The sequence below is a fragment of the Chionomys nivalis genome, chromosome 2 (assembly GCF_950005125.1).
Source record: "Chionomys nivalis chromosome 2, mChiNiv1.1, whole genome shotgun sequence".
Taxonomy (NCBI): domain Eukaryota; kingdom Metazoa; phylum Chordata; class Mammalia; order Rodentia; family Cricetidae; genus Chionomys; species Chionomys nivalis.
In genome coordinates, this window is record NC_080087.1 from 2475921 (window position 1) to 2499462 (window position 23542).

General features: G+C 38.7%; 1 protein-coding gene across 1 annotated transcript in view; it reads left to right on the top strand.

Moving 5' to 3' along the window:
- The first annotated feature begins 741 nt into the window (after positions 1-741).
- Positions 742-23542, top strand: part of Lnpep (leucyl and cystinyl aminopeptidase) — a 94078-nt gene continuing 71277 nt past the window's right edge. Inside the window, exon 1 of the mRNA XM_057755752.1 lies at positions 742-973. Coding sequence (XP_057611735.1) covers positions 955-973 — 19 coding nt within the window. The 5' untranslated portion in view covers positions 742-954. The remainder of the gene's footprint in view (positions 974-23542) is intronic.

A 23542-nucleotide genomic window follows, 5' to 3' on the forward strand; every position in this document is an offset into this window, starting at 1 on the left:
GGGCCCGAGGCAATGGCGCGAGTACTGGGGGGAAGGGGAAATTTAGCTCCCTCCGGTCTAGCTCTGCGGGGCCAGGCCGCGGATCCCGATGGTTGTGAGCAAGGGTATCGCAGGTGTCGAGTTTAGACTGGACTAGCGGCGGGCCTCTGCCCACAACCCCTTCGCGCACAGTCCGTTCTCCTGTATCCCGCGCCGGGTTTTGTGATCTGCTCTCCATCTCGAGGCCCGGCCCTGAGCAAAAAAAGCAGAGAACTGGCCAGGGACCCTCCTCCCCTGCGGTCGGGGGTTTTGTAGCAGCAGCAGCAGCAGCAGCTGCAGCCAGGCGCTCTGCTTCTGGAAGGAAGTCCTGCCGACAAGCGCCGCAAGGCTCACGCCAGCGGCTAGGAAGAGCGCTGTCCCGGGGTCTAGCCTCCGGCAGAGACCGACGCTCCCCGCCCTGCACGGCTTTCAGGTTGCGAATTTAGCTTAGCGACAGCCCCTCTGCTGTCCATCCCATCCGTCATCACTAGCCGCGTTTCCGGGCTCAGGGCTGGGGTTGCTCCACCCGGAACACAGCCGTACGCCGTGGGTGCACCAGTTGTTGGAACCGGGGTGCAGCTAGGCAGCACCGACATCTCGGTGGCCTCAAGTATGCCGCTGTGGGCGGGGCCTCTCCAAGCCCCGCCCAAGCCCCGCCTCGCCTCCCTTCCCCTCCCCCTCCCACCCGCCTCTTGGCGGTGTGGGCCAGGGGTTGAGCTGAGCTCAGTGTCCACGCCTCAGTGGGTCTTCGGCAGCAGTTGCGAAAACCCGGAACGAAGGTGTTGTTTCCGCGCGGGGGAGCGGCGCCGCCCCTCGCCGCACCTCCCCGGCAGCCCTCAGAGGCCACGCTGGGCATGCTCAGTCGGCAGGGCCGCTTCAGCTCTGTAGTAGGAAGCTTGGGGCGCTCGGCTTGTGAGGACCCGTGGTGGGGCGAAGATGGAGCCCTTTACCAATGGTAAGTGGCTGGTCCGAGACTCGGATTCCTGGGCTTTCAGGGTTGAGAGGGTCAGTTATGGCACGGGGGTCGGGCTGCCGGGTGTCCCTGCCAAGGGTTTCCCAGGAGGACTGGGGGCGGCAGACGGGCCAGGGGCGGCTAGGGCGGGCGTGAAGGTCAGCCCGCTCCCGGGGGCCAGCACGGAGCCTCCAGGTGAGGCAGTGGCAAAGTTTGGGATGCTTGGGCGGAGGAAGGGGCGGCGGCGAAGTTGGCAACCGCGTTGATCCCTGGGGAGGCGGCCACGGCCCGGATAAGCGGCGCCCGGGAGAAACCCAACTCGTGCTGGGAGCCTGGAGCTGTCCGCCCGTCCTCCAGCTAGCTGCTCGCTTGCCTTTCCGTAACAGGGCGGGGTGGGGCCGCGGGCCTGGCAGCGTTGATTTAGTGCACCGCAGGGAAGAAAACTTACCCGAGGTGGTTGGTAATACTCCGTGCAGTGAAGGTGCCGCCGGGTATTGCCATCTTTTTCTCTGTTGCTGCTGAGCACTCCGCCGGAAGAGCAAGCTTCTTCTTCTTCTTCTTCTTCTTCTTCTTTTTTTTTTTTTTTTTTTTTTTTTTTACCATCTGGGAATACTGGTCTTCTACTTGGAGACCCATTGAATATCACTCATTTGGTAACAGGGGATGAAAGTCAAAGCAGCCCAGTCCAGAAAACAGCCACAACCTTTCACTCCACGACTTTTGTCTGGGCCAGAAGTGCTGGAGTCACAATATTTTAGGGGTGAGGTGTCTCATCATTTTATGATATGTGGATTCTCCGTTAGGATGTAAAGTAAGAAAACTGCTAGTAAACGGTAGGACGTACTGAAATTAGAGGATCCACTCTTGTAGTTGGCATATATATCCGGTGTGGTTTAGTTACTTCAGGTAGGGGACTGGGAGAGATGTTGCACACTGTCCGCTGTCCTTCCCAACTTTGTGTGTGTTTAACTTTATTCCTGGGCTGTGACTACTCATTATGTTCTCCTTTCCCCTCATTCAGAATGCTGTATTATACAGCCATCTTTCTGTCTACAATGTTTAATTAGGCTTAGTGATGACAGCTTTAACTCTGTATTTTTTTTTCTCATTTGTGTTCTATTTGTAATTACCAAGGCTCTAAGAATTGTATGGTAAAATTACGCAGAGAATTAAGTAAGATTTGAATTGAAAGTCACCAAAGAGACCATCTAGTACTTGAATGTAAAATATGCTTAAAAAACGGGTATTAGGTTCTTGCAAATAGATATTTGAAGGCGTTGTCTTTCTTTTAGGCAGTATTCTTGAAGCCCCCTTGTTTGTAGGATTTTACATTTCACCCAAATGAAAACAATGTCTACACAACAAGCATAAGTCATTCACTTAGTCAGGTTTAAAGCTGGTTGATTTACTGAACTTTCCCCTACAGAATTAAAGTACATTCTCACACCTTAAAGTCTTTTTTCCTCCTGTAGAATATCCTCCTTTACATGTATTTGCAAATTGTTTCATTTGGGAGGACAGTGGAAAAATCCTAGAGCAAAATAAAGAGGCAAAGTTTCAACTTTCATATAGGAAGTTGAATTTCTAATTTTTTTCTGTCTACCCAATTTTCATAGTTGATGCTGGAGACTAGTTGGCAGTGTGTCATGTTAATGTGATCTTATTCCTTTCACAAGGAAAATAGGAACTGCAACATATAAAGTCAAGAACACCTTGGATATTCTAATTTAAGGTGCTTTGAAGGCGTTAAGGTGGACTAGGTATTCAAAACCTTTGAAAGTTTTTGTTGTAGAATTTTCTATTGTTTTCAAATATAATATTATATAATGGAAACTTTATTTTTGTATTTAGTTATTTTGAGTGCATAGCATGCACATGTAATTCTATAGGTGATCTCTTACAGGCTATTTTATCATCATAGAATGTGTGATTGAAGGATTTATCAAGCTTAATATTGGCTTTTGTTATACATTGGCCCTCTTTTAGTAAATTTTCTCATTTTCATGCTCGTGCATGTCCCTGCATAAAGAGATATGTATGGGTGTGTAGTAAAGAATAGTTTCAGTAACTCTAGACCCAGGGCTTTCTTAAAATACTATCAGTAGTTCATTCACTGACCTACAAATTTGTAAAGTAAATGAATTCAGCTTTGTCATTCCAGCCTTCAGTACTCACTGGTTTCTGCAGTTCCCCTATTTTCTGTGAAATGTGCTGCTGTTGGGGCTCATTTTCTTGAGCCTGGATCTCTCCCAAAGTAATGTAATGGGTTCATGTGTTAAATATCTTATGTTTATCTGTCCAGTTAATAACCGTTGGACCCACTTAAAATTCATGCTTCTAGAAAAGACCTATACGGATGGACTTCTGTGCTAGGAATTCCTGTTTGACTCAGGAAGTATTTTTGGCCTTGACCTTAAGAGGGACTGTTACTCCACTGAAGACTGGTCTGGCTGGGTCTCTGGTGACTTCTTATGGGTAGAGGAATGTGTTGACCAGTATTTAAGATTGGTTTGACAGTAGTTGCCTCATCCTGGTCAGCAGGGGCTGGAGGAGCAGAAGGACCTCCCGCAACACCCCCTTTAAATAAATAAGCATTCTATTAATCATAATTCCAAACTGGTGTGGGATTGCTTGTGACTTACGCCTTCGCCTTCAAGCAGGTATAGGTGAAACCTTTGCGAGTAGTGACTTGGTTCTTTACCAGCATCACAGAAAGTTGATGGAAACTCTCTAGATTTTCTGAGAGAGATACTAGATTAAGACAGCTAATTATTTGATGCCCATTTGCCTTTATCCTCATTTGTTTAGGATATTTCATAATAACTTCAATTTGTGTTAAGACATGCTAAAATGTCAGGACTCAATTGCAAAATCTGGTTGAAGAGGTCCAGGATCAGGTCTGGAAATCTCTGAATGCATTTTGAAGCTACTTGAAATATTTAATTAAAGAGAGTTTGGGGGAGATTTATCAGATTTAACAAATATACTTTACAAACATAGGGGATGAATTAACTTCCTGTTATTACTTAGTATATGTTTTGCTTACAAATGCTAGTTTGTGGTATGATTGCAAGTAAATCTAGCGGTTTGAAAATCATTGATATTTTGAAGTGCTGTAACAAAAAATCTAGTAGAGGTTGTCATTTTTATATGAATTATTTCGCCTCCACACAAGTCATTTTATTACTGTACACTGGTACATAAACAAGGGAGACCTCCTGTCTTTCAGAATTGGGAGTGTTTATTTTTAGGTTGGTATCCATTTGAAAGTGTTTTTTAGCTTTTAAAATGGAAAGTCTTGACAACAAATTATTTATGTATGAGTTGTAAAGCAGTATAAAATTGTGATGTCATCTTTTATCTTATAAATATCAGCTGTCTTATAGATATGTATATCTTTCTAAAAACAAGTTTATAGTATTATTTTAAAAATGAGAGCTTACTATGTACCATTTATGTGTACCTTAATATATATATGCTGGGAAATTGCTTTTGCTCTATGGCAGATTACTTCATCGAAAGAAAACTCATTAAAGTTTTTCTGTAATAAGATATGAATTAAATGTGTATGTCTTTTCCCTTTTTGCCTTGTCATTTAAATTTCAGTTGGGGAAATCTGATATAGAAATTAAGGGTTAGCCAGGAGTCATGGCCCATGCCTTTAATCCCAGCACTCAGGGAGATGGAGGCAGGTGAACCTCCATCTGGCTCTGGACTAGGCTGGTTCACATAGCAAGTTCCAGGCTATAAAATGAGACCTTGCCTCAAACAACAATAACAGCAGCAACAACAAAGAAATCAAGGATTATAAAAAATAGGTAGAAAGGGTAGCTAGAAAGTAGTCCAGTTTAAACTAGGAAGCAGTGTTAGAACATCTTTGTTATTATGTATTGATTTTCAAATGTGTCTTTTTTTTCTTTTTTTGGTTTTTCGAGACAGGGTTTCTCTGTGGTTTTGGAGCCTGTCCTGGAACTAGCTCTTGTAGACCAGGCTGGTCTCGAACTCACAGAGATCCGCCTGCCTCAGCCTCCCGAGTGCTGGGATTAAAGGCGTGCGCCACCACCGTCCGGCTTCAAATGTGTCTTAAGACAGAATCAAAGACATATTTTAGAAACTATTATAGCAATGGTTGTTATTTATCTGTGTGTGATCTTTGAGAACTCAATCTGAAAGAGATACAACCAAAAAGAAAAGGAGTTATTGCCGGGCGGTGGTGGCACACACCTTAAATTCTAGCATTTGGGAGGCAGAGGCAGGCAATCTCTGTGAGTTCAAGGCCAACCTGGTCTACAAGAGCTAGTTCCAGGACAGGCACCAAAAGCTACAGAGAAACCCTGTCTCGAAAAAAAAAAGAAAAAAAAAGAAAAAGAAAAGGAGTTATCATATGGAAAATCCAGTGATGATTTCTTGCTCAGTAATTCAGTCACACAGCCACTTTGAAATGTTCACTTTAGAAATAGATTTTCTGCTACATTTCATAAATGTATCATCAAATAATGCAAACCCAAATAAGAAATGAATTGAAATCATTTAGTTTTGTTTTCATGCTAGTATAAAAATGTATAAATGTAGAAAATGCAGGCAATGGAACTTGGCCTAAGATAATATTCCAATTTTGAGAGAAATATTCATTGTTTTTCTATACTGTTCATATAACATTTGTCACTGACAAGGTTACAGTACACTAATGTCATGTAAAAGCTCTATTAGAAAACAGCATTTTTATCGTCTCCAAAGCTTAACCAAAATTACTCTGGACTTTGGGATAAAGCCATATTAGGACTGTGGTTCCGGCAGTTAAGTTGTGTGTGGTGTAGCTATGTTCTGTCAGTTACTCGGTGTCTGGAAAACTGTATGGGGTTGAAGTTGAACTCCTGATGCTAAACGTTTGGTAAGGAGTCCTCCCATCCCCTTATAGATACCATTTCCATTGACGGAAAACTATAGGAATATGAATTGTGGGAAACTTTGGAGCCCTTATGATGTGATAACTCTTTTTATATCTAGTGACCTTTATAGAGAATGCTACTTGTTGCTCTAGTGTGGAGCATTATAAGTAACAATAGTAAGGCTCTTATGCCCGTGGCAGGACCATAATCAAGGAATGAAGGTGCTTGCAGGAAATAGAAAACATTTGCTAGGAATTTAACTGTACTACCTTCTTTTCTTCTAGTCAGAAAAAGTCAGTCACTATAAGGTAGGACTATTTAGTGTCCAGCATATTCTGGATTTGAAGAAAACAAGACCATAGTCACCCATTTCTATCATGGTAGCAATCTTTTCCTCTTCTTAGTGTTTGGTTTGTTTCACTTTGCTTTTGGTGGTTATGGTTGAACAAAGAATCGACTGACTTTAATTCTAACCTTAGCAGCTAAACTAGGAACCAAGCCTTTTGCCAAATAAAACTGAAGCTTCCAAAGAAGTTTTCAAAAACAATGGAGTGTTAAGTTTAATTATAGGAGACCCTTTGAAGTTCTTTTCCTTCTCATATGTATTGCTTAAGGAAAGGCCTCCTGGACCTTCCACATATTTCCAGAATGTGGTCACTGAAATAGTTTGACTCAAGTTATCTGTGCTTCTGCAGGCTGGGGAGTATAAACTTTTTTCTAACTAGAGGATTCTACTGGAGGAGGCCAACTGATGAGGGATGAGGGGAGTTGAGAAGGTTTCCTGATGTTTCTGTGGGGAAAGCTGCCTCAGTCAAGGGAGAATGGAGAATGCAATAAGAAGTCACCTCCTTGGGTTGATGTCTTCCCTTTTCTTTTCTTTCTTATTTCTTTTTTTTTTCTTTTTTTCTTTTTTTTTTTGAATTTTCGAGACAGGGTTTCTCCATAGCTTTTGGTTCCTGTCCTGGAACTAGCTCTTGTAGACCAGGCTGACCTCGAACTCACAGAGATCCACCTGCCTCTGCCTCCCGAGTTCTGGGATTAAAGGCGTGCGCCACCACCGCCTGGCCCGTCTTCCCTTTTCTTATAGCAAATGATGGTGCTCTGCAGAAGCATTTCCCAGGTTAACTACCTCAAGTGTCATAAAGGAAATTCCTGATAGCAGAGGAGGCTCTGGCCATTAGTCTTGTGTGTGTGTGTGTGTGTGTGTGTTACTGTCCTATATCAGTCTGTCTTAATTCCCTTGAGATGGTCTCTATCTGAACCTAGCTAGAGCTCACTGTATTTTATGGCTAGGCTGGTAACCAACAAATCCTGAGGATCCTCCTGACTTTTCTCCTGCAGAGTTAAAGGCACACATGGCCATGCCCAGCTTTTTCAGAGGGAGGAATGATTATGATGAGTCAAACTCAGGTCCTCATGCTTGTACAGCAAGTGCTCTTATGGATTTAGTTCTCTCTCCAGCTGGAGGGCATGGTGTTTCTTACAGCTGAAACTTACTTTGGAAGATTTCAAAACAACTGTCAGAACATCCATCACCCAAAAAGCATTACATCATCCTAGGAGTGAGGAAACTTGTATGACAATAAGTAGTACAGACTAGGGAGAGTTAAGTGCCTAAAAGACTATTTTTTTAAGTGGATATTGACGCAGTTTTATAAATGTAGTATAATGCTTATCTAGTTTTGGTTACCAAAAAAGATTCTGTGGTTTGATTAGGGAAAGTTGCTGTGGCCCTTGAGACTTGGTGGGAAGAACTGGTCTATCTAGATTTACCAAAGTCCTGCCTAGGAGCTTGGGCTGGCCTTTCTATATACTTAGTAGCAGTAATTTTTCTACTCTTTGAAATAGGTGCTGTGTCAGCCTTTGGGCTCACTGATAGTATGTCATCAATATTAGAGTGGGTGGCTAGATTAGAAAGACAGTTTAGAATAATCTTAGAGGATTGGGTGCTACTCAGTGGGGATAAGAGTGTATTATTTTTTTAGACAGCAGCTCTAATTATACAGTGATTCCTGAGAGGTTTGGTAAATTTTCCAGTTGGTGGTAGCACGCAGGAACAATCACTGAATCTAAATAAAGGAGTCTTTAAGTAGATAAGCACAGGCTTACTATGACACTGTGCGCTTTGCTCCAGTCTAGTTGTTCATTGCAGATGAGCCACATTTATGTTTCAATTAATTGCCAGTTTTAGAAATGCTAAAATACTGATATTAAAATACTAAAGCTGAAGAATTTATATATCTGTTTAGTTTATATAATTGAATGACTGTGATTGATTTGTTTAAAAATATGGTTACAATTTTAGCTTTTTAATTAAAGTTACTTTAATGGGTTAAACAAACTCGCCTATAGGCAATAGTTGTAATTCAGTGAGAAAAATTACTGCTTTAGGGATTTAAAATTTTCATACACCTTGTATTTTATTAGTCTGATGAATCAGATGGAAAGTATTTCAGAGATTTATCACAAAAATGTATTTCAAGGCCGGGCGGTGGTGGCGCACGCCTTTAATCCCAGCACTTGGGAGGCAGAGGCAGGCGGATCTCTGTGAGTTCGAGACCAGCCTGGTCTACAAGAGCTAGTTCCAGGACAGGCTCCAAAACCACAGAGAAACCCTGTCTCGAAAAAACCAAAAAAAAACCAAAAAAAAAAAAAATGTATTTCAATAAATTACCCAAAATAATTACTTAGTAAAATCTTAGATTGGGCCTGGCAAATTCATTCACTAACTGAAATATTTTCTACTATGAGTTTTTTGTTTAGATTGAAATGTTATTCATTTCCCTTATTGATATTTGTAAACACATTTTCCTGTTCCTTAGCCTGAAATCTACTTCCCTGGGTTAAAGTTTCTGGAATAGTAGAGGAAATGTGAATTATATAAATGTAAAGTGTAGTTGCAAAAATCTTAAAAAGTTTATATTGTAAATTCTAAAAATTTGCTGAACAGCTACAAAATATTGGAAAATTATCATCATGAAGTCGAGCTTCCCGCCCTCCCATTCATAAGAGCAGTTCCTAAGGACATTTGTTTCTATGATGTGATTATGCTTATTTCCTAAGCATAATCACAGCTTCAAAAGGAGATAATGAGAAAAACAAAAATTGAAACATTAAAATTTTGATTAATATTAGATAAAGTCAACTTAAATCTAGTAAATTAGTTTTCAAGAAAACCAGTTTTTTTTCATTTAACTTTGCATCCAATAACTGCATCAAATTTGAGGTTGAGCCTTTGTTTTAAAACTATCATGAACTGCTCAGAAAGGATCTTTCCTAATATAAATTTTTAAAATACTACTTTTTATTTTTGAGAATTTTATACATGTCTACATATATTCTGATCATATCCACTCCTTTATTCCAACTTCTTCCAACCCTCCTCCTTTTTCTTTGTCTTCCACTGCACCTTCCACCCCATAACCCACTGATTCTAGTTAGTACTGCCCTAATAAGTATGGGCATGACCCCTTAGTGGAATATGGGCAACCTACTAGTATCTACTCCAAAAAAAAAAAAAAAAAAAAAAAGGCCCTATTTCTCCCAGTAGCTATCACCTCTCAATAGTTCCTAAACTGGATGTGGGGCCTTGTGAAACCCTTCCCAATCCCTGCTAGAATTTTGACTGGCTTGATCTTGTACCTGTAACCACAACTGCTTTGAGAAGCTATGCCATGTCCTAAAGATACCATTTTACAGCACTATTCTCAGTTTTTTCCATTCTTTCTATCTCTTCTTCTGTGGATGAGAGATGGAAGGTTGATAAAGATGTCCCATCTAGGATTAAGCATAGAACTAAATTTTGATACATCTTGGGTACTGTTTAAATTTTCTTAATTAACAAATATTTTTGGAATTGTACGTTAATTATACAAAATAATGGGATTCACTATGACAATTTATACATGTGTATAAGATATTTTGATTGTGTTTTCCCTCTGTTGTAGTTACCGCCTCCCCCACTTCTGCTTTTCTTACTCAATAAACAATTATTTTACCTTTTTTTGTTTTTCTTTTAGCTTGTCTATTTTCTAAATATTATAAAAAGATACCTTCACAAATTAAAACACAAACTTCTGTCTTTAGCATATCTTAACTTGCTTCAAACTTTGTTCTTAAATAGGGAGTCTAGGTAGGATTGTGACCTGGCTCCTGCCCTTGGAGATCTTATATTCTGGCATGAGTAACTTTTTAAAAAAGTCTATCAGCCCAAGCCAACTATTATCCTTGAGAACTTTCAAGAACTTGAGAATTATGGGTCCCCTCTCACAAGTCTCTCTTTCTCTCAAATTCATTTGGTTTTGTACTTTTCTTTATTCATCATGAAACTCTGTGAATCAATCTTAATTTGTAAGACTTGGATTGTACAATGTAGTGTTGTGGTGGGCAATTCAGATACCTTCATTCAAATTCTGGCTTTTCCCAGCCTGTGCCAGTAATTTTTAACTTAACAGTGTTATGGGATATTGTTTTAGTTTGAAAACTAAGTTTTATACAGAATTTCACATCTCTTTCTGTTATTAGTAGTGGTTGAAGAAACAGTAGTTTATATTCTAGTTGTCTTAGTCGCTGTTCTGTTGCTGCAGAGCTACCATGGCCAAAGCAACTCTTACAAAAGAAAGTATTTAATTGAAGACTTGTTTACAGTTTTAAAAGATTAGTCTCTGATCATGATGGAGGGAAACAGACAGGCATGGTGCTAGAACAGTATTTGACGGCTTTACATCCTCATCCATAGATAGCAGACAGAGAAAGAAAGGGACTGGACTTGTCAAGGGCTTTTGAAGCATGAAAGCCCACCCCAAGTGACACTGCTCCAAGGGCATCTACAAGGACATACAGCCTAATCCTTCCCCAATAGTGCCACTTCCTGGTGACTTAAACATTTAAACTTCTAGCCTGTTGTTATCCATTCTTATCCAAGTTACACTACACCAGCCATAGTGAGATTTTTGTAAAATTTGGAATGAATTTTATTTCTCTTGTTTAATGCTTTACTGAAGCCTCTAGCCAGAACAGTTAGACTCTTTCTGTTTTATATATATATTAACTATTAATGAATTTGTAACACCTTTTGCTGGGGACCATCTTTGACAAGCACACCACTTACCAGGGTAGGGCCATGAGGATTAGAAAACTAAGTAAAGAAAATAAAAATGTGAGTGAAAATAATAAAACAGAAATATAGGATAGTATTGGTAGGGAGTTCCAGTGAATACTGAAATTTGCCCATGTTTAATTTTCTATACACTTTTATACCCCAATACAACAGGGGAAAGAAGACAAAAGACTGCCTTAATATGCTACAAAGGACAACTAGAACAGTTATTTGCTTCAATATTTGAGATGTCAAGTCATTAGCATTCTCTTGTTTAGGCAGTGAACCCACTATAGACCAAGTATCCTGATGGCAGCCACTCCCAAGGTCAGACTCGTATTTCAAAAGGAGGAGCAGAAGTATGCCTGAATATCCTGACCATTGTTCAGGGTGGAGCGGATCTACTTATATGGGCCATCCTAATGTCAAAAAGACCAAGTAACTACACCCTAGGTCAGGATGTGTAGCCACAACATTGAGCCAGCTAAAACTCTGACCTTCAGATAATGTCGAAATAGACTCACATTTATAGGCCACCACACCTTTTGGGAATTTGGGCTAAAAATACAGAAACCCTTCATCCCCATTTCTAATTCTGTTGTATATAGGATTTTGGTTCCCTCAAGTGAATGTAATGTGAAATACCTCATTATTTAGTGAGGTAGAACCTGCTTTAATCTTAGATTAGATAGTAAATATAGTCTGTATTATAGGTAAAGTTGAAATAGACCAAAAGAATTGTCTTTATAAGATAATATGAAGTAAATGTACTTTATCAGCTGGCATTAAGGCCTGTGTTTTTCAGACATCAGAGATACAAGTGTTTGTAATATCAGACTCAGAGTAGCTCTCTTGCTATATTTCCTCATAGGAGACTCAGTAAACTGACTTTGCTGATTAATTTGTGTTTATGTTTGTAATTAACATTTTACTATTTTTGCTGATAGAGTGTAACTTGGCAGCAGTTTTGATTCTGAGAATACATTATGAATTTTGCAATTTACCTCCCTTCCTCCATCTTACCATGGGTTTGGATCTCTATTTTCTATTTTTTTCTTACCAGAGATAATATTTCGAACTTTAGAAACTCAAATGCTAGTGATTTTGAACAGGAACAAAGAAGAAGAATGTTATTCTCTTAAAAGTATTTGGTGGCTGGGCGGGTAGATTTCAGGGAACAGTATAGAAACTAAGGGGAAAGAGATTCCCACAAGAGAAGCATAAATGATATTTTATAAAAGCAGAAATGCTACATGACTAGGATTTCATTTGTTAAATACTTATAAATATTTGTTTGACTCAGTACAAGAAATGTATATACTTATTCTTACAGGAGCCATTAATTACATATACCATATACATAAAAACATAATTTTTAGTTGAACATGAAACATATATCTATAAATCCTAGCACTTAGTGATTGAAGCAGGAGAATCTCCAGCTTGAAGGCAACGTGCTGAGACATTGTCCCAAACAAACAGAACAGTTAGACAATTCTGTGTATTTAGTTACTCTTGTCATCTAACAGTGTTCCAAACATGTCGAGTATGTATTGTTATTTTAGATTAACATTACTTCAAAAAAGCCCTTTATTTGTATTCTTTTAATTTGGAGGTCTGTCTTTCCTCTTCCTTTTCCTAGAAACTTCTCCATAGTAAAGGATCTTTTCGTTTGTTTGTTTTTTGGAAGACTGTCCCTCTTTGTAGCCCTGGCTGGCTTGGAACTTGCTATCTAGACCAAGTTGGCCTCAAATTTGCAGCAATCCTGTTCCTGTGTGCTAGGATTACATGTGTGAGCTGCCACACCCTGCTTAGAATATTCTTAATTGTTTATTCAACTTCCCTTTTCAGTGAACTACATTTATTGATTCTTGTTGAACTTCAGATCATATGCTTTATAGAAAGAAGACAGTATCTAATGCAACACTATCTCAGTGTTTGAGAGGTGGAATGTGATGTAGGAGTGGGGCTTTTCTTTCTCTGAAAGTATTTTGAAGTTGAAGTTGGAAAGTGACCCAATATTTTCTTTTCCATTTTTCATCTTCTATACTTATTCCATGGCTAGAGAACTGCTGTCCCTTTGAGGCCCAAGTAGTGTGGTTAAATCAATTTTTCTTCCTGTGGTACTGTGGGACCATTTAGGGACTTGAATGGAGCATTTTGCCCTTCATTAGAGAGCCATAAAATTAATCTTGTCAGTGGAGACTGCTTATGTTTCCCTGCCACCCAGACCTGAGTAATCACACAGAAACTATATTAATTACAACACTGCTTGGCCAATGACCCAGGCAAATTCCTAGCTAACCATTACATCTTTAATTAACCCATTTCTATTAATCTGTGTATTGCCACGATGCTGTGGCTTACTGGAAAGGTTCTGGCATCTTTCTCCTCTGGCAGCTACATGGCATCTCTTTGACTCTACCTACTCTATATATTTCTGTTCATATTTCCCACCTGGCTTTATTCTGTCCTACCATAGGGCAAAGGAGATTTCTTTATAAACAAATTTAATAAAACATATTTACAGCATGCAGAGGGGAATTCTACATCACAGCCCCCAACTGTTGTGAGATATTTGATTACAATGTGTAAAGATATGTCACTGTAATTGGTTTAATGAAAAGCTAAACAGCCAGTAGCTAGACAGAAGGTGTAGGTGGGACTTCCAGACAGAGAGAGCTCTGAGAAGAAGAAAGGGAGTCACCAGCCAGACACAGAGGAAGCAGGACATGCAGAAGGAGAGAAATTGGTTCATTTAAGTTATAAGAGCTAGGTAGAAACAAGCCTAAACTAAGGCTGAGCTTTCATAATTAATAAGAAGTCTCTGTGTCATTAATTTGGGAGTTGGCTGGCAGAACAGAGAAAGACTCATTATACCCAACCAATTATAGTTTGCTTTTAAAACTGAATTTTCTAATATCCCACAGAGCTAATAAGAAGGCATGAGCAGATCTTACACAATCTTTGATATGACTTTTTGAAAAAATTAAAAAGAGTGAAGCTATATTGTAGCTATTGATAGCAAGGCTATGGAGAGGCAAGGATGTCAATGATATAATGGAATGACTTGTAAATTCATTAGTTGAGTTTGAGCTAAGGTATGAAAGCACAAGTATGACTACCCAGGATGAAAAGTCAGAGGGCATTTTATCTTGATGTTGATCTAATGATAAAATCAGAGGGCATTTTATCTTGATGTTAATCCAATGATAAAAATCAGTTCTGACATTTAGCCAAGACCAAGGTATCAGCATAGTTAGATTTTAATGAGGGTTTTCTCTTTCTTTCTTTCTTTCTTTCTTTTTTTTTTTTTTTTTTTTTTTTTTTTTGACATCCATCTTCTGTTTACCCAAGTGTCCTTTCTTTTGCAGATGTGGAACAAGCAAGCTTTGGTGTTTTTTTCCTCTTAAAAGTATACCACTTCTGTCAGATTCAGAATTTACTCTCATGGCCTCATTAAACCTTAATTAGTAGACCACACTGACACACACCTGTGATAACAGTATTTGGCATAAGGATTGCTGTGTAAACATGAGGTCAGCCTGGTCTAAATAGCAAGTCTCAGGTAAGCCAGGGCTAAATAAGACCCTATTTAAAAAAGAACTTAAGGGGATATAATTAAATACAGAGGTGCCTTCATGTGCTCACACACACACACTCACACATATACACACACACAATAGGAATAAGAATGCTATTTGATTCATTGTTATTGTTTCTATTTGTGTTTACAGGGTTTCGGCATTCCCAGCACTCTTGTAAAGTAGAGATTATCATTCACTTCTTAGCTCTTTTCTGTTTTTTGACTTATCTTAGTGGGATTTCAGTGAATTAAAGATCTCCATAGCTAAATTTATTTTTGTTTTCTGCATGTCCTAATGTGGAACCAGGAGTGGAGGATGATCTAAAGTTCTTTGTCCCATATCTCTCTTCACACAGAAAGTTCTAGACTTTTAAGAGAATCAAAATCCATTCTCTCTTTTTGTCTGGGTTCCTTCTCATTGTAAATAACTAGGATTGTTCTGTGCTCTTAAGTTTTGCCTTGAGCTTAATCAGGTCAGCTGGGACTAGCCTGTGGGATTAGATATTACCTAGTATAGATAGCTAATTTGTCAAAATTATAATTCCCATTTGATTGCCTATGGAGAGAGGAGGCTATTCCTGTGAACTTTGTGCTAATTTTATATAAATACCTGACTGGTATTTTGTTAGTGGAAAATGTTGGTCAGTTATAAAAAGAAACAGGTCTCGTTGCAGAAAGGCGGAAATCTTTTGTTATATCCTTCTCTTAGAGAAAATTTAATAAAAGTTTACTAAAAAACTTGTTTAAGTCCAAACTACTAATTTCTTTCTTTATATCAGCAGTACTTAATTAACCTCTCCACCAACCACATGGGTGCCACACAAAGGTTTATGAAGTCAATTAAGGTTCATTTAATCTCATTAAATAAGAAAATATGGAAGGGGTTTTCACTGCCTATGTTGGCTTCCTGTTTATGGAACATAAAATGTGGGCAAATAATATGTTGTCATACATGGTATGCTGGTGTAGGAAGTCCTTCTGTTTATTGCTTTCATTGGTTTAATAAAGAAACTGCCTTGGCCTTTTTGATAGGGCAGCAATTAGGTAGGTGGTGTAGACAGAACTGAATTCTGGGAGGAAGAAAGCATGGTCAGGGATTGCCGCCATGGAGCCAGCTGCCAGGTCAGACACGCTGAATCTTTCCCGGTAAGCCACGACCTCGTGGTAAAATACAGATTATTAGAAATGGGTTAAGTCAAGAAGTGAGAGTTAACCAATAAGAGGCTAGAGCTAACGGTCAGGCAGTAATGTAATTAATACAATTTCTGTGTGGTTACTTCGGGGGCTAAGCTAGCCAGGTGCTGGGAAAGCGGCCTGCTCCTCCTTACTACAGTATGCAGTTCTTTATTTCATGAGTTTTGCTGTGGGTCTGAAAGTTTACTCTCCCCCAATTGTATTTTGGTATTTTCTTTTTTTAACTAAAAATAAAAATTTGTAAGACTTCAGTTTGTATAAACTATTGTTTATACGCTTGACTTTTTTTTTTAAGCAGAAGTTAGTAAATAATACTTGTAATGATTTAGGATCAAAGAAATGAGGTTGGCAAGTTGGAGTCAAGGGGTGCCAAAAAGTCACACCATGCAACAGATCTCACATGAAGGGTTTAAGGGTGGTGGGGTTAAAAGGCTGCCTCTGAGCAAGAGTGGAAGGAAAAAGAGAGCTTTTCATAAGGGGATATGGCACATGCATATACGGAGTGTGATGTATAGAAGTTAGCTTGATTCAGGAAATAACCAGGCTAGCTAAAAGATAAACAATTATATTTTTATTTATTATAAGGGGAAAAACTCACAAAACAAGAATGAGAAGTCCAAGCTCAGCTGTGCTGCAAGGGAACCACAGAGAGAGAAAGCACCTAGGCTATACGCCAGTTTTTCTCTGGGTCCCAGAAAGCCACACCCTAACTTGGTCCCACCTCTTGAAGATAATTGGTTAACAAAGCCTCTCCATCACCTCCCCCTTTTGTCTAAACAAGAGTGATCCAAACCCAATACAAAACTATATACAATAGGAACAGATATCAAGTATAAAATTACAACCAACATAAACAATATTAAGCAAGGAACACATGACAATTGTTTTAATAAACATTCTATTCCAAAGAGTCTGAGTCTAAGTCTGGCACTGGAAATAAGCTTAGCTAAATCATAAGAGGAAGGTAACTATGACTGTCTAATCTTCAACCCCATTGAAGGTCTGAGAAAGGAGATAATATTACTTGAGTCGAGCAATATATGATGGAGACAATTGACTAACTGAGCAATCACCCAAAGTCTTATTGGCAATGTTGAAGCAACCAACTTTGGCTAAGGCCTAGCGTAACTGAGAGACCAGTTTCAGAGGCAGGGAATTTTTCAGAACCGTCTTACCCTGTCTTGGCAAGGTTTGACAGTCCTTTTCCTTATGTCCTGCTTATCCAGTCCAGATATCATGTACTCAGTGGTTGAGGCATGGGCAGTTCCTTGCCCAAAGGCCAATTGGGCCAAGAAGAAAACAAACTCCGAGTGGAGTGTCTTCAGTGCTCAATATTCTCTCGAGAATAGATTGGTGCTGTCGGGAGCAGTCGTGTCATGTCAACAGAACCCTAAGTTATTTAAATGCCATGTTCTACAGATCTTTGAAGTCGTTGAAGATTACCTGTCTAGGCAGAATACAATTTCTATGTATCTAAAGAACCTAATTAATCTGACTATATATATAACAAAAATGAACAACTATTGACCTATAATATTTAATACCTGTATAACTTAAGAACTAAAAGTTTATGTCAGAATATTAATAATATTAGATAGACTGTAAACAAATGTGCAGCAGATGAGGACAATGACCTGAAAATATAAACAATGTATAAATATCTTGATCAGAGGTAAGAATAATATTAATGCAATACGAAAATACATCCTAAAAGTTGTATCAACATACAAAATGTCCTAAACAGAGGCAGAAACATGCATGTATACATTCTGACAGAATAACTTTGCATAGGTGTACAAATATTATAAACAGAAATAACAAGTATAATTTGAACTTGTGTCAGTATACATAGACTATACCAATGTAAATTACCCATATATAATAGCCCACAGGTATTCACTCTATCAATCACCCACTATTATAGACTATACCAATGTAAATTACCCATATATAATAGCCCACAGGTATTCACTCTATCAATCACCCACTATTATAGACTATACCAATGTAAATTACCCATATATAATAGCCCACAGGTATTCACTCTATCACCCACTATTATAGACTATACCAATGTAAATTACCCATATATAATAGCCCACAGGTGTTCACTCTATCACCCACTATTATAGACTATACCAATGTAAATTACCCATATATAATAGCCCACAGGTGTTCACTCTATCAATCACCCACTATTATAGACTATACCAATGTAAATTACCCATATATAATAGCCCACAGGTATTCACTCTATCAATCACCCACTATTATAGACTATACCAATGTAAATTACCCATATATAATAGCCCACAGGTATTCACTCTATCACCCACTATTATAGACTATACCAATGTAAATTACCCATATATAATAGCCCACAGGTATTCACTCTATCACCCACTATTATAGACTATACCAATGTAAATTACCCATATATAATAGCCCACAGGTGTTCACTCTATCACCCACTATTATCCCCCCACTTTTTAAATCTCTGAACCTACATAGTTTCCACTTCAACCCTCTACCTGATAGAAATAATAGTCAACAACCCCTAAATGGTGTTCCCAGCCCTGAGAACAAACTTTTTTGGGAGGGGGTATTGTCCTCTAGAATTGCTTCCCACTGTCATGGGGGCAATGTTCTCTTTATGGGATCCTGCAAAAGTAGAGTGATAGTTAAGTTTCAAGATTACTGTTTAGTGTAGTTGCAAACAATTTCTGAGCAGTCTGTAGGGTTTTTTTTCCAAAGTTATTATTTGAAGTTCTGATCAGAATGTCAACGTCATGAGAGGGTGCACCATGTCAGCAGCTGGTACCCCAAAATCGGTTTTATAGCACCACTATCAGCATCATGATGTCATCTCAATCATGTGGAGTTGTTGCTGTGGGGCCCCATCTTCCGGGAAACTTCAAAGATTACTGCAGAAAAAGGATCTGTAGGAAACTCATGTAAAATCTTGGTGGCTGATGATGACTGCCCTGCCGTTGCTTGGCCCCTGAGGGCAGACCTGTGAGAATGCCTGAATGCTAACAATATTTCCATGGCATAACTTAATAGTTATTTTTAATTCTGAGCCTGGGGCTATTTCTAACCAGTACTTATCAGTTTATATTTGTTTTTATTGTCAAGGTTAAGGAATTAAAAATATTTGTCTGGCCTCTGACTATCAGACACACTGTAGAGTAAATAATATTTCACTCTAACTATATTAATGTGGCTGCAGAAGGTTTGTCTGTTGACTTAAGGATTTCTGCAGATGTTAATTGCATTATAGCATGATAAAATACTGGTCGTTGAATCTGTTAAGTTCAGATTACATTATCAGTGGCTATTCTAAAACTGTCTTCCCTTCAATCTTGCTAACATTAAATGGTGTGCTAAACTGTGTTCAGATGTAAACATGTACATTCTGTAATGTGCATGTAGGTTCTGCTGATGGAAGTAGAGTCCTATAAAAGCAGATGATGTGCCTCTCCATTCTAATCCAGTCATTTAAAATAACTATTGTTGTATTTAGACAATTAGCCCTTCACATTGCTGGTTTTATCCTGCCTAAAAGTACTTTCAAGCAGAAGACTTTTTTGTGGTTCTTTGTGTGAATGAACTGAAGGTAATTGTGAAACAAAGAATCTAGCATGTGAGTATGTAGCAATTGGTCAAGAGTACAAACCTCCCAGACTAATCTTCAGTGTAATTAAAATCAGAGTACCCAAACTCCTGATTTGGTTTTGTTGGAGTTTCTGTCCTGCCTGGTTCCCGCAATTGTTAAGTCCCAAAGAAATAACATAGGTCTACATTAGTTATAAACTGATTTGCCCACTAGCTCAGGCTTCTTATTAACTCTTATAACTTATATTAGCCCATTATTCTTGTCTATGCTAGTCACATGGCTCGGTACCTTTTTTTAGTGAGGCAGTCATATCTGGCTTCTTCTGTGGTGGGTTCACAACTGCAGAGGAATGGGCTTCCTCCTTCCCAGAATTCTCTGATTCTCATTGACCCGCCTCTACTTCCTGTCTTGTTGTCCTGCCTATACTTCCTGCCTAATGACCAATCAGCATTTATTTAAAATATAATTGACAGAATATAGAATTTGGTATATTAAACTTTCTAAACTTAAATTCAGGGCAAACTAACAATCATAAAAAAACCAAAAAGCTTAACAATGAATGCATTCTTTCATCCCAGTTCTTTGGCATTCAAAATCGGCTTGTTGTTACAATTTTGCAAATTTGCAAAAACTTGTAATTGTTTATAAATGTAGTAAATCTATTTTATTTAAATGTAAATTGACAATATTCCTTTTCATACTGGCTTCTTTCACAAGAATTTATTTATTTATTTATTTATTTATTTATTTATTTATTTATTTTGGTTTTTCGAGACAGGGTTTCCCTGTGGTTTTGGAGCCTGTCCTGGAACTAGCTCTTGTAGACCAGGCTGGTCTCGAACTCACAGAGATCCGCCTGCCTCTGCCTCCCGAGTGCTGGGATTAAAGGCGTGCGCCACCACCGCCCGGCTAAGAATTTATTTTTTAAAAGTGTTGAATAGTGTTGCGTTGTATAGCTGCTCCATGATTTGTCTGTTACCATTTGATGGACATCTCAGGAAGTCTTTTGTAGACCTTCATCAACTGCTTTTGGGTAAATACCTAGGAGCACTTGTTGTTGTTGCTTTAGGGATTTTTACTCGTTGTGTTACAAGAAACAGTCACAAATTTTATATTAGTCGTTTCCCTTTATATGTCCATAGGTAATAAATATATAAGGAGTGTTTATTAACTTACTATGGTTAATCTTTTAATTATAGACAACCCAGTGGATGTGCATAATGATTATCTTAGTGTGCTTTAACTTGCATTTCCCTGAGGACATTGGTTATTATCAGATTTTTAAATGTTTGGCTATTTTAGCTTCTTTTGGAAATGGTTGTTTAATGGTTTTGCATTTCTTTAAAATAGGTTACTCTGTAGTCTTTCTGAGTGATAAGAGTATTTCAGATATTCTGGACCATGGCAAGCCAAAGCAAACTTTCTAATTGTTTCTGTCAGGTATTTGCTACACTTGTACAAAGAGTGGGTGATGAAGGCAGCAATAGAAACTGTAATTTTTATCTGTTCTGCACATAGATAACTCACAGATTTTCCTCCAATTTTTATTGCTTCATAAAAAGGTAATGCTGGGGCTCTGATTCTCTTTCCTTTGACATCATTCCATTTGAGACGATTACTTAACATTCTGTTGTGATAAATACCATGAGCAAGACACTTCACATCATGAAGGGTTTTTAGGCTCGTAGTTCCAGAGGAAGAGGGTCTCTTATGGCTGGGGGGTGGCAGGCAGAGGGGGGGGAGGGAGAGAGGGAGAGAGGAAGGAGGACAGGAGGAGGAGGAGGGGGGGGTGTGCACCAGAGCACAAGAGAGCATCTGTCACACTTGGAATTCTTGGAATGAGTGGCTTTTAAACATCAAAGCCAGACTTCAGTGATAGACTTCTTCCAGTGAGGCTGCAATTCTTAAGCCTACCCAAACAATGCCACCAACTGGGAAAGAAGTATTCAAACATCTGAGATAGGTAGGGAAGACGGAGACATTCTCATTCAAACCACCACAGATACTGGTCAGGATTTTTGTTTAGGTTTTCCTTAATTTTAGAATTTTCTTTCAATTTAAAATTTTAACTCACTTTTTTTCTCTTGAAACTTTAAAAAAATATGTATTTATTATGTATACAGTGTTCTGTTTGCATGTATGCCTGCATGAGAGAAGGGGACACCAGATATCATTATAGATGACTGTGAGCCACCATGTGGTTGCTGAAAATTGAACTCGGGATCCCTGAAAAAGCAGCCAGTGCTCTTAACCTCTGAGCCATCTTTCTAGTCCCTCTTCTAAAATTTTAGTCTCACTATTACATCATGTTCTATTTTATTTCAAAACAAAGTTATAACAACAAGCTTTAAAGCTGAAAGTTTTATCAGGTCTTGATTGCCTTTTACAAGGAAAATTAACATTTTCTCAGTACTTTGTAAAGTAGTCTTGGATTGTGATTTGTAGGTTGCTAATATTATGCAGTGTAGATTCAGTATCTGGTTTAGTTCTCTGGAGAACTTCATTTCAATATTGGGTTCAGCTCTTGAAACCTGTTCCATTTTGTGTGAATATCAGTTCCAATCAATTCAGTTTTCCTACCTTTTGCATGGCAGGAGTAAATAATGGTCTTTATATATTTCCATGTTCTGTTCTTGGAGGGAGTTAAAGTTCCAGGTGGATGTTACATTGTGTCAGATACAGTGTTATACACCTACAATCCCAGCACTCAGGAGGCAAACCAATACTATATAGTAAAACACCGTTTCTAATAAACCCACAAAACATAAAAATTTTTTTCAACTCTTGAAAGAGATTATCTAGGATTATCCACTTGAGCCCATTGAAGCCATAAAGATTTCTTAAAGTGTTAATATCAGTGCCGTACACTGTAAGACTCACTTGGCCTTTGCTGGATGCAGTTTCCAGAATATGGAAAAGATGGGGAAATGAATTCATTTCAAGAACCTTTGCAGGAATCATAGCACCATTAATACCTTGATTTTGCCTCAGTGAGTTCCATTATGGACTTTTTACATATTGTAAATGGAGACTGACTTTATTCTTTTCCCAGCCATCCAGACCCGAATAATCACATAAAACTATATCATTTACAACACTGTTTGGCCGATGGCTCAGGCATATTTCTAGCTAGTTCTTATATCTTAAATTAACCCGTTTCTATTAATCTATGTATTGCCATGAGGCTGTGATTTATTGGTAAGGTTCTGGTGTCTTTCTCCTTTGGCAGCTACATGGCATCTGTCTGACTCTGACTCCGCCTTCTTTCTCCCTGCATTCAGTTTAGTTTTCCCGCCTACCTATATTCTGCCCTTCCATAGGCCAAAGCAGCTTCTTTACTAACCAGTGATAATAAATCATATTCTAAACATACAGAGGAGAATCCCACACCAACATATAGAATTTTGCAATAATTAATTTGTGTTCCAATAAGCTTTTCAGGTTTGTGACAAGTGTTGTAGCAGTGTATGGTTTGAATGTAATATTCTCCATAGGCTCATCACCAGGTGGTGATGTTTTGGCAAGTTAATTAACCTTATGTACATGGATGGTGGATGTTGGCTACTAGGGGTGAGACTTTGAGGTCATTGCCTGACCCTTGCTTCCAGTTCTGCTTCCTGCATCCTTTCTGCCATGATGTGAGCATTATATCCTGATTCCCTTTGTCACCAGCTGAGCACTCTTGAGTCTCAATGCCTTTTGTTCATGATCATCTGCCCCTCTAGACACTGTGCCAAAGTTAATGTTCTTTTGTTTCTGTCAGGTATTCTGTCACAGTGATAAGAATAACAACTATTGCAAGCAGTAATAGACACTAATACACATTGCTACATTGTAGTTTTGATTATTCTATATGTGTATAGTTCTCTGGTTATTCTGTAATTTTTGTAGGTTCATAGACAAACATTTCTCTGATTCTCTTCTCTCTGGCATTCTCTCAACACTGTAGCCTGCAGGGACTATTTTTCCTGGTTCCTCTATACAGACATACCAGACTTAGTGAAATTTTACCTAATTGGCACCAGCAATTACTTTGTGACTGTCCTGTGCTAAGGGCAGACTGCTCAAAGTAAAGAGAACAGTATTAAAATAGACACTAATCCTTATGTAGATTGCTTTGCCAAGTTTTCTCTCCATCATCTACTGTAAGGTGAAGTGAACCAAGAACAGCTATGAAGTGATCTGAGGG